The sequence below is a fragment of the Zosterops lateralis genome, assembly GCF_965231275.1.
Source record: "Zosterops lateralis genome assembly, chromosome: 5".
In the NCBI taxonomy this organism is placed as follows: Eukaryota; Metazoa; Chordata; class Aves; order Passeriformes; family Zosteropidae; genus Zosterops; species Zosterops lateralis.
The window spans coordinates 60,325,921-60,343,492 of NC_139766.1; the positions used below are offsets into that span (position 1 = coordinate 60,325,921).

Genomic DNA, 17,572 nt, shown 5'->3' on the forward strand with positions numbered 1-17,572 from the left:
CTGCGCTAGCACTAGCCGCACTGCCGGCTCCCAGAGGGATGGATGCGGCCGGGAAAGGACAGGGATAATGAAAACACCTTTATCCCACAGCCCCGGCTCCCGCCCGGCGCCTGCGCCATGGCTCCGGCCCGGCAGCGCTATGGCGGCGGCCTGCCCGCTCGGCCCCTGAGGGACGGCCCGGAGCCCGGGATGGGGGTGATGGATGGCCCTGGAGCAGGTGATGGATGGCACTGGAGCAGGTGATGGACGGCCCTGGAGCAGGTGATGCCCCGAAGCACGGAAAGCCCCCGCAGCCTGCCGGGTCGACCCCTCGTGGGGCAGCGCCTGGAGCCCCCCGGCCGCCCTGCCCCGGCCCCGGTGCGAGCGGGGCCTGCCGGCTCTGCCTGTCCCTCTGCGCGGCCCAGCTTTGGTCTGCCTTTTGTTAGTTATTTTAATTTATTTTTAAGGAAAAAAAAGTCTAGCCCTGATGGCCTTCTGTTTCTTGCAGTCCCTCTCCACGAAACCTTCGCGTTCTTCAGTTTTGGGACCCACCTCTACACTCTATAGCCCCGCTCGCCTGAGAACCTTTGAAAGTTACAGCGGTAACACAGGCAGGTATAAAGATGTGCATATTGGTTCTGGTCGCTCTTTTTAATGTTTTCGTAAGGGGAAAGATAGCCGTGGTACCTTGTGTAAAATAAACTTGAACTTGGTAGGTCTTTTTATGAGGCTTTGCTTTATGAAGGTGCTGTTGTTCAAGGAGAAGAAATTTAAGCTGCAGATTTTGTGGTTGATTGTGAAATTTATTACGTGCATGAACTTCTAGTGTGCAAAACTGTTTGGTCAGAGACATGCTAAAATGTCTGTTAAAAAAAAAGAAAAATTACAAGGCCAGAAATTGTTTCCAGGTCCTGGTTTAACTTAGATGTGGTGCACATTTGACTTTTGAATGGTGAACAGTCAGAGCTGATGGAATTATCAGTAGCATAAAGATTAGATATTTTTAAATCTTTAGGACTTGGTGAGAGGAGAGATGTCTTTACTAAATGCCAGTGAAAATGGAAATGTTTTTTCATCTGTCCACTTTGTGCACAAATGTTTTGGCCTACGTTGTATAGTATGTGTGACTTTTTTTTTTTTTTTTTTTTTTTAGAATAAGTGAGCATTTACATCCTTCAAAATGCCCAACTCCAATGCCAAACTTCATTCTAACCACAGAGGTGGCCGAGAGGCCAGCAGAAGGGAATTGGTATCCAGGTCTTTACAGAGTGCTCAGCATTGCCTGGAGAACCAGGATTTTGGAACTGCATATGCTCACTACCTCCTGGTACTAAATCTAGCTCCTGAGTTAAAAGCTACTGTCAAAGTAAGTGCTCGTTGAATTACTTGAAATTTCATTTATTGTGATTCACTTGCAGTCTTTGTGACATGTTTTGTACTTGTGGTTTGTTACATGTAACTGATTTATGCTTATATTGATGACAGAATTGGGAAAATCAGTAATAATTGGGATGGCCAATGACTTCTTTAATAAGCTCTGTATGAAGAGAATTCATTGAATATTTTAGTCTCTGTGTGCCAATTTCATTTAATAAAGCCAGGGCCTTGTCAGTATTGGAGCATGCATTAATATACACTCAGGCTCTCAGTAACACTGCTGGGTGCTGATCCTCCTGTGGGGGTGTCCAGGTGGATGTCAGGGCACTTCCAGGTGTTTTCAGGGCTCAGGCACCTACTTCTGGCAGCTCCCAGCACCTCAGTGGTCTATGCTTTATTTTCTAGGAAACATTTCAGTTTACTCTGTTTAAATGGGCAGAAGAACTGGATTCTCTGGCACGGGTTCAAGATCTGTTTAACTGCTATGAACAAGCACTTGAGCTGTATCCCAACGATGAAGTGATCTGTAACAGTATGGGAGAACATCTCTTCAGGTTTGTGGTTGTGTATATTCAGTTTCTGTAAGGGTCATGTTGTAAATACACATTCAAATCTGTTTGTCTTAAATAGCTTAAAAAGAGTAGTCCGTGCTAAAATAAATGCTGTTAATAACAGCAAATGTAAAAACAAAAAAATCAAACCACTGTGGTTTTTTGTTACTCAGGTCTTCTAAGGCTGGAATTTTAAGACTGAAATCATAGATCATAATCCAGGTGGTTTTAGTTAGGTTTCCTTTTTGTAATTCTTTGTTTTAAAGGAACACCTCTCTGAGCATTGTATTAAAATATATACAAATATTTGATAGATTTAGGGCTTTTTTAAGTGCCATCTGATTTGAGATTATGCTGTAGGTATTATTAAAAGTTGATTCAGATTCACAATTTGGCTTCTTTTAATTTCTTTTTTTGAAATTGGCACTAAATGCAAAAGCTGGGAACTCAAAATTTGGTGGTTTTGCAGGGTGTTCCAGTTAAATAGAGTTCCAACAGTTTGAGTTTATAGCATTCCCTTGAGTTGAGTATCTGTGAGACTGGATTGCAGAGCTGCTGCTGTCATGTTGTTGCAGTGAGTTCTTATAAATAAAACCTGGTTTACTTTGTCAAAGGATGCAGTAGTGGATGAAGGTTGGTGCACACAATGGTGTTTCTGAACTGGCTTTGCATTTTACAGCCACTTGATATACAGCTATAAATCATTCTTTTTCATAAAGTAATGCTGCTGTTTCTAAAGATAATTCTTCTAACTAAGGCTAAATATTTCTGTTGTATTTTAGCTGACATGAGACCTCTTTACAGCCCCTCAGATGTTCACAGCTGCACTCACGCTTCCCATTTGTTTGTCATTTTTGCCCTCAGGATGGGCTTCAGAGACGAAGCAGCCGGCTATTTCCACAAAGCCGTGAAGCTGAACCCCAACTTTGCTGATGCCAGGGAGAACTTTTACCGCGTGGCCAACTGGCTGGTGGAGCGCTGGCACTTCATCATGCTCAACGACGCCAAGAGGAACCTCACCTACCTCAGGGCCATTGAGAGCGCCGTGCGCTCAGGGAGCAGATCCGTCCTGGACATCGGGACGGGAACAGGAATTTTGAGGTACGCCACGGTGCATGTTTCACGTCAATGTAATGGATGAGTATTGGTTGATTTAATAATAATTTAGTAATAAGTTTTGGTTGCCTGACTGAGAGTTTGGGAAACATGACTGCCTTGATCCTTTTATGGAGACAGAATTTAAGAAGGCAGGCAAAGCTTTCAGAAGCCAGTGAAACTGGAGATTAGCGTCTGGTAGTATTTTTTGAACTTTTTATCGTTATTTGTTGCAGATGCTTTTTGTGTCAGTAAGTACTGTTTAAATTGAATTACTCACATGAGTTTCAAAGTTGTATTGTGATGTTATTTGTCCTGTCTTTAAATATTGACTGTGAAGAGTGGATTCTCTGATAGCTGAGGTAGTGTCCTTATGCTAACTGTGGTGGTTTTTTTGCTGATAACATATCAAGAGGATATCAACTTATGCAATATCAGTGCTCACACAAGAGATAGCCGTTCATTTCAGGATGATTTTTAGACTTGAACTGGCAGAAATACGAAGCAGATGTGGAGGAGGGGAAAACCCCTGATTCTTGTTTTTCAGTATGTTTGCAAAGAAGGCGGGAGCATCTTTTGTCTATGCCTGCGAATTATCCAAAACCATGTATGAACTTGCTCGTGATGTGGTGGCAGCAAATAACATGGAAAGAGAGATCAAACTTCTGCATTTGAAGTCACTTGATATAGAAATTCCAAAGGACATACCTGAAAGGTACGTTGTTGCTTTCTCTTCTGATAGTATTTTGAGTTTGCTCTTAATTTAAAGAAAATAGGAAGTGTCTTGTGATCTAAACAGGAAGTAACACTGCTGTGATATTGCCTATAATGTGAGAGGGTTCTCTGTATCTTTTATGTGTTTAAAGAGCAGAAATGATAACACGTTCTTAAGACCATCCTAATTTCTGTGGTAGATCAACAATGTTGTAAATTAAGGAGTTTAATTCTTTGATGGTGAGAGCTTTGGGGTATGTATAATGATACTGCAGCAACGGGAAAAAATAGATTATTATGTCATAAAAGTAATTTTAACACACTTTAATACTTTAAAGATTTTGTGGCTTACTTCTGCAGCCTTTGAATAGGCTGAAGTTACTAGCATTTAATAAAGTTATGGTGATGGCACAGGCTTATGATCTGAAATGATGAAGCTCCTAGTTTAGGCCAATCAAGCTTTGCCTAATTGTGTCAGCTGAGCTACTGTAACATATGTACCCCTTTAGTGTATATCGTGAGTTACTAGATGTCAACTATTAATAAATAAGTTACTGCTGTTCTGGAAGTGTCTTGTCTTACTATGCTGTATGTTTTTGGCTTAATTCCAGAGGAGTTAGGATTTTAGGGTTGTTAGTCTGTGCAGGAATTTTATTGTGCTTTGATTATAGTTTTGAGGGTTTTAATTCTTTTTTGTACACATGCATGAGTACATACTATTGCACAAAATATATATTCTGCAGTATCATTGGCTGTGTGCCCAGACTGAAACATCTTCCTGTTTTGGCTAGATTCTTCCCACACAATTTATTTATAAATGCTGAGCAAGAAGCTTTACAGTAAATACTTGCTCAATATTTGCTCTCTTTTATCTGCATCTTCAATAACTTCTGACAACAATTCAAAACACATAATTTTTTTGAAGAATTAAATTGCCCATATGTACTGAAACTCCAGAATGCTGGTAAAAGTTTTGCTCTGAGCTCATATTGGTGTGGTGGGGTTTTTTCTTTAAAAGAATGATTGATTGCTGACAGGAGGGTTTGTTGTACATCGTATTTTTCTTGTCTAGAGTTTCCTTGGTTGTCACAGAAACAGTCGATGCTGGCTTATTTGGAGAAGGAATTGTGGAGAGCTTGATACACGCTTGGGAACATCTGCTTTTACCACCAAAGGTAGGTGATGTGGGCACCTGTGCATTCCAGACATATGGGAATGAGAAACACTTTTCTTGTAAATATTTCATTCCTTTTGGTATGCTAAGAATGAGTGATCTGGGCTTGTTCCATGGATTTGATTTTGGTGAGTGGCAGTGAGGCAGAACATGCATTGTACTTCTGTGAGCTCTGTGTTCTGAGTAAACAGGTATTTGCAAAGCATGTTTCCCTGATGTAACCTTCCTTCATCACACATGGTTCACTCTTAATCGCTGTTCATTCATTTATTTTAAATCTTTCTTGGCCCCCATCTTTGTAAGTAACACCAAAAGGGTTTGTGTGGATTTTAAATGTACAGTCAGTCTAAGCAGAAAATGCTGAATTGTGGTAGACTTATTTCTCATTGTAACACTTGGGAACACTCAGTTATAATTTGGTAAATAAATTAATTTATTTTTGCTGATTTAAACCTATTTGGAAGACTGAGCAGTTCCACTGGGTCTCAGATTTTACTTTATATTTGTGGTTTTGCTAGTACATTAAGCAAAGTAATATGGCAAGGAGTCTCAGGCCTTCTCTTTATTTTGTCCTTACCTTGATTCCAGCTCATTAAAAAAAAAAAAAAAGTTTTAGCTAGCTGAAACCTTTTGTGTTGTACTAAATTGAAACTAATGACCTCTAGTGTTAAGTACAGGAATGATGCATAACAGAAAAGTCGTCGAATGTTTCAGTATACTCCGAGTTTTTCAATTTGCATTTTGTTAGAGTTACACAGAGAAGGTAGTAGACTGAAGAGTAAAGCTCATGCCTGGGTACATTGAAACACTGTATTTCAAAAACTCCTTTAATGGTCAGCAGAATGTGGCTTTGTCAGTCACTAACAACTTAGCCATGTTTTGACTGTCACTGAATGATTTGCTAATATGTAACTTAGGCTTTTCAGTAATGGTAGAAATAGGCCACTGTCTAATTGCATGTTGTTGATCATGTTTTCACAGCCTAAAACCCAAGACATTAGTGCTGGAGACTATGGCAAAGTTATTCCTGCAAGTGCTACAATATTTGGGATGGCAGTGGAATGCAAAGAGATTCGTAGACATCACAGGTGTGTTTAAACTCTAGCATACTTTGAACCCACATTTTTTATTTGGGAAGAGAGACTGGTTGTTTTTATTGACCATTTCTCATTTACTTTGCTCTTTATTTTTTTGAGTGGCCAGTTATCTGTTTACCTAAAAAGATTTCTGCTCTCACCATCCCCACCCCTTTTCCAGGCTTTTTTTTTGGTTTGTTTTTTTCCCACCTCCCTATCCCTTTGAGGTTCAGATTTTCTGGAGATGTTAATCATACGGTTATGCTGAAATACCTGCCTCAAACACATGCTAAAGAAATTTAATTCCTTCACAGTAAAATTACTTACCGAATTCTGAATTGGAGATTCTTGGATTAACACTTGGCCTTTATCCTCATTTTATCCTCTTTATAATCTGCTCCATACCTCACTTCTGGATCTAAACCTGGATCTAAACCCTGTAAAGCCAAAGTGTTGATATGTCTGTCTTTATCTGTCTGAATGTCCTTTGACTAATTCTGAGCAGGCATACAGTTTCTTTGCTGAGACCAGTTCTGACTATGTATCAATTACTTTAGTATTTATTCTAATCTTTTGGAACAGTATCATTGTATGGAGAGAGTCTGTGTCTGAGAGGTTTGGACTTGGTGTATTTTGTTTAGGATTAATATTGTTGTAGATTAGAGAAAATACTAACATCTAGAGGAGCTCCAGTGCACTGGATGGAGAGCAGCCAGGCTGCATCAGTGATTTCTCTAATGCACTAGACCTGGAAAGTGGCCAGAAAGAGAAAGAAGATCCCATGGCAGATTGTCACAGAATAATTTCTTTTATAAGTTAATTATTCATCAATTAGAAGAGGTTTCGCCATGAAACTGGACACTGACCGTTCCTTACAAAATTTAAATAGAATGAAAGTTAATTTGCTGTTAACTTTGGATTGTTGAATTGATGTTTCATTTTAATAGCTTAAGTCACTTAGCAGGACTGAAGTGATTGTCACAAATTAATTATATCCTGTAGGAAAAGCAAAAAGTCACTTTTAAATGTCTTGCCTTTATAGTTTGAGATCCCTTTTTGCTCCAGTAAGAATATTTAGGACTGTTTTAACAAGTCCTGGTTTTATGTGAAACACTTGCCTATTCTCAGATTTAACTGTGCAGATCTTTTAGAATTATTCTAATGTTCATGTCTTTGCATTTCCTCAAGTGCTTTCACAATCTACAGGAAAGCTTTGGGGTTTGGATGTTTTTTTCTAAGCAGGAGGCCTAATGAAATAGCAGTATGGAAGTTACCTCTTTTCTCATGATTTTTATATCATCTAGCACAGTTTCTGCCTTTAACAATTAATACAGCTTTTCTATGAGCTTTTCCTCATGCTTTAATTTTTTTTCTTTGAGTGGTTAGGAGTAGACATTGAGCCCAGAATCGAATGAATACATGATTTTTTTTTTTCCTGAAGTACATTTAAAAGTGTGTTTAATTTATCATCAAACACTGATTCATTGTGCTGAGAGAAGAATCCCTTTTCAGTCCAATTGTCGATAATCTTGCATATCACAGCCATCTCTCTGTGTCAGATCTGATCTTCTACTTTGTATTCTCTCCCATTCTTTCAGCAATTTTAAGTTCTGCTTCATTGCTTCTGCTCTGAATTGGTATTGGGTTTTTTTCCTGGGATATAGTGAAATTCTTAATGTCTTGGGCTTTTTCTTAGTTTCTAGTGACAGCATTCTGTTCTGATTCTTGAAAGTGAGGTATGTTTTCTGTGCTTTAAAGCTGCTCTGAACATGACAAAAAACTCCCAGAATTTAGTATTTTTTTAACTTCTCTATTCTAACATTGTATATTATAAAATAATTAGCCAGCCTAAGGAGAATTTCCTTTAGGCTTTTGGTCAGGTTACTTGGGATTTAATTTCTCCTCTGTTTGCCTTTACTCCCAGAGTGGGAATGCAAGAAGTTGCTGGTGTGTGCCTGTCAGATTCAGTGCAGTTCTTCAGTCCCACCTATGCTGCTGCTGGCTCAGAGGAAACCGTGGAGCCCTACACCACCGAGAAGCTCAGTCGTATTCCTGGGGGTTACAGAGCCCTCACAGAGCCCTGCCAAGTCATGACAGTAGATTTCAATGATCTGCAGGTAATGGTTTTTCTTACACCCTTCTTAAGTAATCTTTTGATGATAGTGAAAGTCCCATATCTCATTTGTTGTTGGGTTCAGCTTCAGAACAGCTCACAAGTGCAAAGTTGGCAGGGCTGCACTGGAATCCTCTGCTGGTTTTGATGCTTGTCTGGGTGTGTGGTGATGTGATTCCTCACATGACAGTCTGTAATTTTTTTGAAGGTGGAGTTTTTTTGTTTATTGGGCATAGCTTAGGGAAATTTATAAACTACCTCACCATAAGATCAGCTACTGACCTCAGTACAGGGAGGGGGAGGAAGGATGCAAGAGATCCATCCTAAATGATTAATACAGTTGTGGAGGTGACTTAGTTTATTCCTCTAAAGTCAGTTTTCACAAAGCTCTTGGAAGACAGATGAAAAGCTGTATTTTTCATCTGGCATAAAAACGTAAATGCTAGTGGGTAAGTGTAAAAGAGAAGATGAAGAAATTATTATATTCAACCATTTGATTCCATATTTCAGCTCCTTTGTATCTTAGGGTATTTCTGTAATAGGGCATTCTGAAATCTAGTATAGTAGCGTAATTTTGTGTATTTAGCACAAAATACATTTGTATGTAAATGCTAAATAGGCCTGAACTGGAAGGCAAGGAGCCCAGCCCCTGCAGCTGAGCTTGCTAAAAAGATGACACATCTGATCTCTGGTGTGCTTCTGGCTCATTGACCTGTGGTGAGGAGCTAGCATTGAGTCAGAGCTTAAAATAGATTCTGTTATATAAATGAAATTATTCTTGGCTGCTGCTTGGCCAGGAGTTGCAGTTTCTGAATCAATAGCTTTTCCTGGTTGGCTTGTCTGACATCCTGAGATGAAAAATTAAATACGACAAGGCTCTTCAGTATACTATTGGGAACAATCTCTGTGACCTAATGTTGCTTCTGCTTCCAGCATCAATAAGGAACTATTGCTCTCATCTGAGAGATGTCTGTTCTTAAGCATCTGCCTGCTGGCAAACATGTAAAGATAATTTTAAAGAGTAAAGAACAGTGTTATTCTTGAAATCATGTTTCAGAAGTGCTCCTTTGAAGTTTCAGTTAGACTAATGGAGTGCTCCTGTCATGAAATGTTAAGATATTGTAAGTAAAAAGGAAGAAATGCCACTGTAATGAATCGCTGATGTGGCTGGGAGTCCTTGGTAACTGTTTGTTGTTACTTACTGGGCAAATGTGGCAGTTCCAAACACTGGTAGGTTACTTTCAGCATGGATTTTTTTTCTTTTGTTTTTGTTCTGCTTTTTTTTTTTTTTTTTAATGTGTTATGTCATGGCCATACCTGGATGTTCAATCAATGCAGCTAAAAATGGGAAAAAAATGTTCCTATTGTAATAAGAAAAAATCCTCCTAAACTTAAAAACAGTAGCAGAATTACTGATTAAGAACAGAAATTCAGAAAAGAAATCACTTAGCACTAGTAAGGTAATTTCTTAGACCTATTTTCTAAACTCCTCTTTCAAAGAACTAGAGGCATGTTACATTTATTCCACTTGTGCTAACTATCCAGACCTAAACTGGCAGAACTGAGAAGACCTAAAATACAGTACAAAAATGTTTATTGAACTGAGTTGTAGGAGACTTCAAAGACATCAGTACAGATCAGAGAAATAAGAAGTCAAAATCCACAAATAATAGTACTAATAATTTGAAGAAAGCAGCTGCTTTATGGTGATTACTTTATTACTGCTGTTATTAGCCGCAGCAGCTCAGTCCCTCCCAGGCAGGGGAATGAGGTGTGGCTGTAATTACATTTGCACCCAGCCCAGTGCTACATGTGTGCATGTTTGCTGGCAGCAGATCAGTGCCACTGGCAGGGGAAATGTTTACCTCTGCAGCCAGTAATTAAAGCTCAGTCTCACTTTCAGGCCCTAAAGGAGCTGTGCTTTTGCCAACAGTTACAGATTTTGGCTCTTCCTAATCCTTCATGAGAAGTTGTGGTGTGGAATATGTGAGAAATTGTGGATCAAGACATAGGAAACTCGATAACTGCATTTTTTCTGTAGATTTTCCTTCTGTTTGTAGGACTTTCTCATTCAGAGGATGTGTGGCATTGAATCATTTTGGGATTTTACTGCCTATTCCTTTGCCATTGCTTTATTTCCTTTGCTCTCTCTTTAACAAGACTACATGATAAATTGCCATCCTGATGTGCTATGGCTGTTTAAATCTGTAATTGGCATAAATAATAGAAGAAGGTTTATAAAATGGCAAATGTGATGAATAAATACGAGTTAAGCTGCATGGCAGAGAGCAGGGAAAGTTGAAATAAGGCCTTCAAATAGGTTTTTAAGTGATGGCAATGTAACACTGAAGTTACTAGAACCCACTGGATGAGAACTTTGGGCCTGCTGCTTTTGTGGAATAATCAGGAAGAATACTAATATCAAATACATTTCAATACCTCTCCAACCTCTCCCAGAAAACAAGAACAAGGTGCTATGTGCAAATGCTTGTGCTGTTGCTGTCTTATTTCAAGGGGCTTGTTGCCAGCAAAGCTTCAACTGACTACTCTTTTCTTTGCTAGCTGAGGAGGTACCAAAAACTGGCAGTAAATGATTGGCAGTAAAGCATTTCTGTTGAAGAGCAGTGAGATCTTACTATGAACTTTGTCACCATCCAGTAATTTTAACTTGCCTGTTGTTCAGCCATCTCAGCTGTGAGAAGAGGGCTAGACAAGCTCCTGGAAAACACAGAATGAAGAGGGAAGAAGAAGAAACCCAGCACAGCATGTGACAGCTACTTGTGTCCTCAGAGCAGGACATGAACTTTTCTTTTGTCATGTGTATTTGAAGATTGAAACTTGAAGAGAACAAGTGTTGACATAAGCAGATCAGGAAGCTGATAAATGTTTTGGAAGGGCTATTACCAAGCAGAATGGCTGTGACTGAGAGAACCTTTGGTCTCTTGTGCTTGACCTCCTTTTAAATGGGTTTATGCCAGAACTAAAACATTAGTGTTGGTCCTTTTGTGCTTGTGAATGTTGGTAGCAGAAGGGAATTTCTGAGAAAAAGAAATTGTACATGGAAAAAGACTTAATTCCTGTTACATGTTCAAAATTTTCTAGGAGTATTGGAGAATTTATAAATGATCCTTTAGGGTGGACCTTAAGGTCTTCCAGTAGTGAAATTGTACATGCCTGAGCTTCTACACAAGGCCTACACAGCCCAGATAGCAGATAAAGCACCCTCAAAGGTGTTTGACTTCCTGTTTTTATAATGATTCTGCAAGCCTGTATTTGAGCAAAATCACAGTACACAGTATTTCTAGAACTGATTGAACACAGGTTTTAAATGAAATATGTGCCTGAGCATTGGCTTGAGTCCAGCCAAAAGCCTGGCTCTGTTTTTATTCCTTCTCATAAGGCAAGCCCTGCCAGTCTGAAGTCTTCCTTGCACTTTTCAGTGGGTTAAATGTGTATGTTCTTAGATGGGGGTGTGTTTATTTCTCACGGATGCAGGTTGTCCATGCGGGAAATGGCTCTTGAATGTGGGAAGAGAGTTCCTGTGCTAGTGAGTACTAATGATGATAATTGGTATTGTAGGGGCTTGGTAACCCCAAGTTCCTGTTGGATGCTCTCATGGATTGGTGCAGAAATTTTGGGTAATTTAGTTTAATGAAACCAATTTTTTATTTATGGAAATAAACTCCTCCACTTTTTTTCCTCTTTCTGCTTTGGCCAGGAGCTGAAAAGCCTGGCAGCTAAAAAACCCTGGAAGCTCAGCTTGCCAGTCACTGAAGGAGGAATACTGGATGCTGTTGTGGTGTGGTTTATACTGCAGCTTGATGATGAGCACTCTCTATCTACAAGTCCCAGTGAGGAAACTTGCTGGGAACAGGCAGTGTATCCTGTGCAAGGCCTCCTTGGTATGTCCTGTGGGTTTGCTTGTTCTGGTACATTAACTTAGTTTCATTTGAGGTTGTTTTTTTCATTTTGATAAGATAGCTTATCTCAGAGACTAGGAAGTGCAAAATAGGATTAGAAGTTCAATAGCAAGTAGCTGAGAGGTGGTTCCTGATCTCCCTGCATCAGGGCTTGTTCGTGGGACTTTGCTGTGAAACGGATGAGATCTGGGAGAATACTTTTCATTAAGTTGGGTTTTTTTCTATACTGAATTTAATGCATTGTGAAGCATCTCCAAAAAGTGGGGCTACTGACTGGCTCACTTGGTGAACTTGTGACTTAGGAGAGGAAGCGTAGGAATTGCTAGCTGCTACTGCCCCAAAACCAGAACTAAACATTCCTATCTACCCCTTGCCCCATATGGGATTCAAATTGGAATACTATCCCATACAGGCATTGGCAATGTCATTTTTAACAGCATCTACTCTGCATTCACCCACCTTTCATTTTCCTGTTTCCTAGAATCTTAGAATATCTCAAGCTGGAAGGGACCCATAAGGATCATAGAGTCCAGCTTCCTGCTTCTTGCAGGACTACCTAAAATTAAATCACCTGTCTAGGAGCATTATCCAAGTGCTCCCTGCACTCTGGCAGGCTTGGTACTGTGACAACTGCCCTGGGGAACCTGTTCCAATGACTGATAATCCTGTGGGTGAAGAACCTTTTCCCAGTGTCTCATCTGAACTTCCCTGATGCAGCTTCATTCCATTTGCCCACATGCTGTCTCTGAGAGATCAGCACCTTCTCCTCCACTGCCACCCTTGAGGGGGTTCTAGACTGTGATGAGATCTTCCCTCAGCCCGCTCTTCTCCAGGCTGAACAAAACAAGTGCCCTCAGCTGCTCTTCATAAGCCTTGCCTTGCCCAAGGCCTTTCTCTGTCGTGGTCACCCTGCTCTGCAGACACTCTAATGGTTTGATGTCCTCATGCTGTGGCACAGATATGAACAAATGAGATAATGGGGTGGGTTGGTTTGTTTCAAGCACCTTAAGGCTCTTCAGTGATGCATCTGTAAAGTAATTGACACAACGTTTTTTGTGCTCTTTTGCCAAGATTATTCTGTGAAGACTGGAGATACTGTGATGATGGAAGTTTGCTGCCAAGACTGCTACTTGAAGATACAGAAGATTTCTTCTTTGCCTTCAGAGTGTGGGATGGATTTCAGTGACAGAGATGACACACTGGGTTTGGGCAATGAGGCTGAATTATGTAATGCTCTGGCTGGACTTCAGACAAGCACCAAACAGGATGGCAGCACTCCAGTGTGTGTGCTGGAATCCACAGAAATAGCCCTGCTGAATGACGTAGCCTACCACGAATGCTTCAAAGCTGCCATGAGCAAAGTGCTGCAGTCATTAACTCCAAGTAAGGACTTGCACTCCATGGATGTTGATGGACACGGCAGTGGGATAAACCTCCAAGAGCATCAAAACAAGAGCTCTCTAGATGTGGATCCTGATAATTTGTACATTTTAGATGTATCTGAAGGCTTCTCCATCCTGCCAATTATAGCTGGCAAGCTTGGACCAGTTAGAGCCTACAGTTCTGTTGAGAAAGAACAGCATCAGGCAGCACTTCATGTCATTGCAGAAGCAAACCATTTCCCTAAGGAAACATTAGAGTTTTGGCTCAGCCACTTAGAGGAAGAAAGTGTGGTGCTACAGAGACCCAAATCAGACAAACTGTGGAGTATTATTATCTTGGATGTTATAGAGACATCAGGTTTAATCCAGCAGGAAGTGATGGAAAAGGCTGCAATATCCAGGTACAGTATTAAAGGACACAAATATTCCTAGGAATCTGTAATTACCTGAAAAATTTTAAGAATATTCCCTGTAACTATGTAAATACTGTTATGTTGCTTCTGTAGAAAAAGGTTTTTCCTTGGATTGAACCTCCCAGTGTTTCTGTCATGACCATTGTATACATTATATATTTTTAAAAAAAGCAACAAGATTTCACCATCTCAGATTCCTTTTTTTTTTTTTTTTAAATGCAAGAATATGAATGAATGATCATATTCATTGGGCTGTCAGAAGTTTGCAGGATAGCAAAGAATAACCAAGGTAGCTTTTAGTGCAAGGTTAGAAAAGCCTAGATTTGTGTACATGTCAAACAGTTGTCAGAACAAACTGGTCCTGCTAAAAGACAAACACATGGTGTTAGAACAACAGGGAAGCAGCAGCAAAGCTGCTGTTCCTCACTTGCAGGAGGAATGGGAAGGAAGGCAGAGGAGGAGAAGTAAAATAATGGAAATGGGTAACTAAGTGTGAAATGGATTTATCCCCTTTTGTGGGGCAAGGGAATCTTTACTCTTGACCTTTGTGTTTAGTGATGGCACTTGACTTCAGAGAAAGAACTAATGTGTCTTTCTTCAATGTAGTTACTGTTCTTTCATTGCTGTTGATTGCTCAGCTTTACAGGTGAAATCCCTCTCCTTTTACAGGTGTTTACTTCACAGTGGAGGGAAGATTTTCCCACAGTATGTGTTGGTGTATGGGATGCTTGTAGAATCGGAGTCTCTGTTGCTGGAGAGCGCCGTTCAAGGAACAGAACCAACTCTGGGGTTCAATATAGCCCCTTTCATCAACCAGTTCAAGGTAGGAAGCTGGTGGGTGGCTTCCAGGCATGGTTTCAAAGCTGCAGCTGTTTAGTTGTTTAGATTTAGTGTGATCTGTAAAAAACACTGTTGAAACTATCAAGAGAGGTTTTTTGTGACCACAGGGACCTTGAGATAAACTAAAATGGGTGATGTTTGTTTTAGAACTGGCATGGAAGTTTTGTCCCAATTATTCTACAGAAGAGTGACTGTGCTGTTACTGTTCCCAGGCAATGGTATTCCAATGTTTCAGCAGGGATTAGAGGGCTGTGTTTTGCATTTTTGTCTATCTCTGACAGCCATCCTGTAATTCCTGGCAACTTTTTGTGTTATGATTAAGTTTTCTACCTTTTCCCTTTGTAACGGCTGTTGCTGCCTGAAGTTCTGGTCTGTACTTTCAGGTCCCCGTTCGTGTGTACTTGGATCTCTCCACGTTACCCTGTGTACCCCTGAGCAAGCCAGCAGAGCTCCTAAGGCTGGATCTCATGAACCCTCTGCTGAACAGCCCCAGCAGAGAAGTGAAGGTGAGTTCTGGGGCCCAAAATGCATTCAACTGCTCTTCTGCAGCACTGCTTCTTAATGTCTGCAGCTGTCTCTGAAAAGGATTAAAATGGTTTGAACTAGTTCCTTTTCAAAGAACAAGGTAGTAAAACTGATTATTATTATTTTAAATATTTTTAGATCCAAATTTGTAAGTCCGGCCAGGTGACTGCCATTCCCTTCTGGTATCACATCCATCTAGATGAAGACCATTGCTTGAACACATCTGATGAGTCCTCACACTGGAAACAAGCTGCAGTTGTTCTGGATGAGCCCATCCCAGTTCAGGTTGGAGATGAACTTGTACTTGATGTCCAACACCATAAAAGCAACATCAGCATTACAGTTAAAAGGTGAAGCATGTCCTGTGTGATGTGTGCTTAATTACCTATGCATAAACTGACTATTCAGAACAACACTGCTGTTTCTTTGTATTAAAGTCTAAATTTTATTTACTGATCAAAAAGGCTGATTTGTTGCTTTAATAACAGATACTTAGGTTCCACTGGTGGACTAAAATTTACACTGTAAGAGTATCCTACCAAGCAGTTAGAGGAGGTATTGCCTTCATTGCAGCACAAATCTGACTGCTGGGTCATGTAGTGACTGCAGCAGTGGGAGAGACTTCTGTTACCAGGTCAGCTGTAGTGAGGAAAAAAAGCATCTGGGTACCTGTTCCAGCCATAAACAGCTGTGCCTGTTTGGGATACAGTCCTTGTTTCTCAAACTGTGATTCCACTTCTCAGTTGCCAGAGCCTCCTACGTCAGTGTATTGAGATGTTATCCTTGTGGGAGGACTGAACAGCATTCCAGCTGCAGTATCACAGATCAGTGCTGCACATAGAGCATTCTAAAAAGCTGTAAAGGAGTGCTGTTGGGTAATTCAAGCTATATAATGGAAGGTAATCCTGTTTTAGGATCTCCCAGAGAATTTTTTCTGGCTATACAATGGACATTAACTTGTCTGTAGAAAGGTGTATAAAATGCATCAGTCACTGCAGTGCTCTTGACTATCTTGTACAACATTACATCTTGGTATAATGCAGGTAACCAGTTCCTTCTATTAAATTTGTATACAAGTGGAGGACTAATAAAAGCTTTGAGCTCAGCACTGATTCTACCTCTGCAGAGAGGAGGAAGACTGTTAGCAAGATTTTTCTGTAGCTAAGCTTCTTTTTACTTTGCAGTCTGTTCAATGGAAAAGAGGCAATTCTGTGATCTTAACAGCAGCCTGTATAAAGAGCCATCCAAAAAATGATTCCTGTAAAGATCTGGGCTTGCTGAAGTCATTATATATTCTTCATTAGGTCAAACATTCCGGATAGAAATAAGTTAAACTATCAATTTCTATTTATTTCTATCAAGTTTGCTCAGTTTAACTTCAGGGACTGTTAGAGCTGGGGTTGTCCCAGCCTCAGTTGAACCTGCACCTGATAAATTGCTGTAATAAAGCTCCTTTTGGAAGGGTGGAGGAAACATCTCTATTTTATTTTTTTCCAAAGGCATGTTTTCTGAAAATAAAATAACTGGATCCCATCCTTTATCCAAGGGGTACAATGTATAATGAAATGCAAGTGAATTAGAGTAGGACAGAGGCTTTTGATACTATATAAAAAGCAGTATTTCTTAAGCCAAAACCCTAAAACCATGATCCATAAAATTTTAACTTAGTCTGACACAACTAAACCTGACAGGTACATGGTGATTTCACCAGAGTGCAGTTTTATAGGAAAATGTTTAGGTTTCTTGTGCAGGAAGACCTCTGATAGAAACAAAAAACCTTACAGAGGGTGTTAGGTGTATTTATTAAGATTGTAGTAATTAAGATGAAAGCAAAATGACTTCAAGACAAATGAAAGACATTCTAGTGTCCTTGAACAAGGCAAGGGCAATACTTAAGACTTGCAAGATTTCTATTTATTTTTTTAATTCAGTAGTAGTCTTTAGGGAAAGGTACAATCCTAAGTGCTGCTGCAATTAAAAAAAATAATGTTCTCCCAGAAAAAAAAACAAGCAGGGATATTATGTTGTACAAATAGGGTAACTGAATAATAATAAAATAACTTAGTAGCTTTCAAGAAATACTCTGAAAGAAGTAACCAAGACACTTAAATAGCTGTTTTCCTATCAAAGTCCCCTCTGAACCTTAGTTTTACACCAAACAGACATAACTTCAAGTATTAAAAAAAATCTTCAGAGTGAGGGTTTTGAAGAGCAGCTAGAGCACAGCAGCTACTCTGCTTGCAACAGCCCTGCTCCCTCTGATATTACTCCTACCCCTGCCCCTTTTCGCCTGTACACATGCAAGAAATCAGGTTATTTCTGGTAGTGGCTGCAGAGGGCACTGAGGTCCCAATGCATCATGAACCTGCACAAATTGTTCCCTTTTAAAGCAAAGCTATTACATGCATAAGGT

General features: G+C 40.0%; 1 protein-coding gene across 1 annotated transcript; it reads left to right on the top strand.

Annotated features, from left to right (window-relative positions):
* The first annotated feature begins 92 nt into the window (after positions 1 to 92).
* On the top strand, positions 93 to 15,574 carry PRMT9 (protein arginine methyltransferase 9). The gene is made up of 15 exons (XM_083861672.1): positions 93 to 195; positions 240 to 261; positions 488 to 594; positions 1,133 to 1,345; positions 1,762 to 1,910; positions 2,772 to 3,008; positions 3,550 to 3,717; positions 4,789 to 4,891; positions 5,872 to 5,978; positions 7,891 to 8,083; positions 11,798 to 11,981; positions 13,071 to 13,782; positions 14,464 to 14,617; positions 15,018 to 15,140; positions 15,298 to 15,574. The coding sequence occupies exons 4-15, from the start codon at positions 1,160 to 1,162 to the stop codon at positions 15,511 to 15,513; spliced, it is 2,532 nt and encodes an 843-aa protein (XP_083717798.1). The 5' UTR covers positions 93 to 195; positions 240 to 261; positions 488 to 594; positions 1,133 to 1,159; the 3' UTR covers positions 15,514 to 15,574.
* The last annotated feature ends 1,998 nt before the right edge of the window (positions 15,575 to 17,572 follow it).

Excerpts from the sequence above, each read along its gene's own strand:
- PRMT9 (XM_083861672.1), top strand. The coding sequence starts at position 1,160 with ATGCCCAACTCCAATGCCAAACTTCATTCTAACCACAGAGGTGGCCGA. Across the intron at positions 3,009-3,549 it reads ACGGGAACAGGAATTTTGAG|TATGTTTGCAAAGAAGGCGG; the intron begins GTACGCCACGGT and ends CTTGTTTTTCAG. Across the intron at positions 14,618-15,017 it reads CTTTCATCAACCAGTTCAAG|GTCCCCGTTCGTGTGTACTT; the intron begins GTAGGAAGCTGG and ends CTGTACTTTCAG.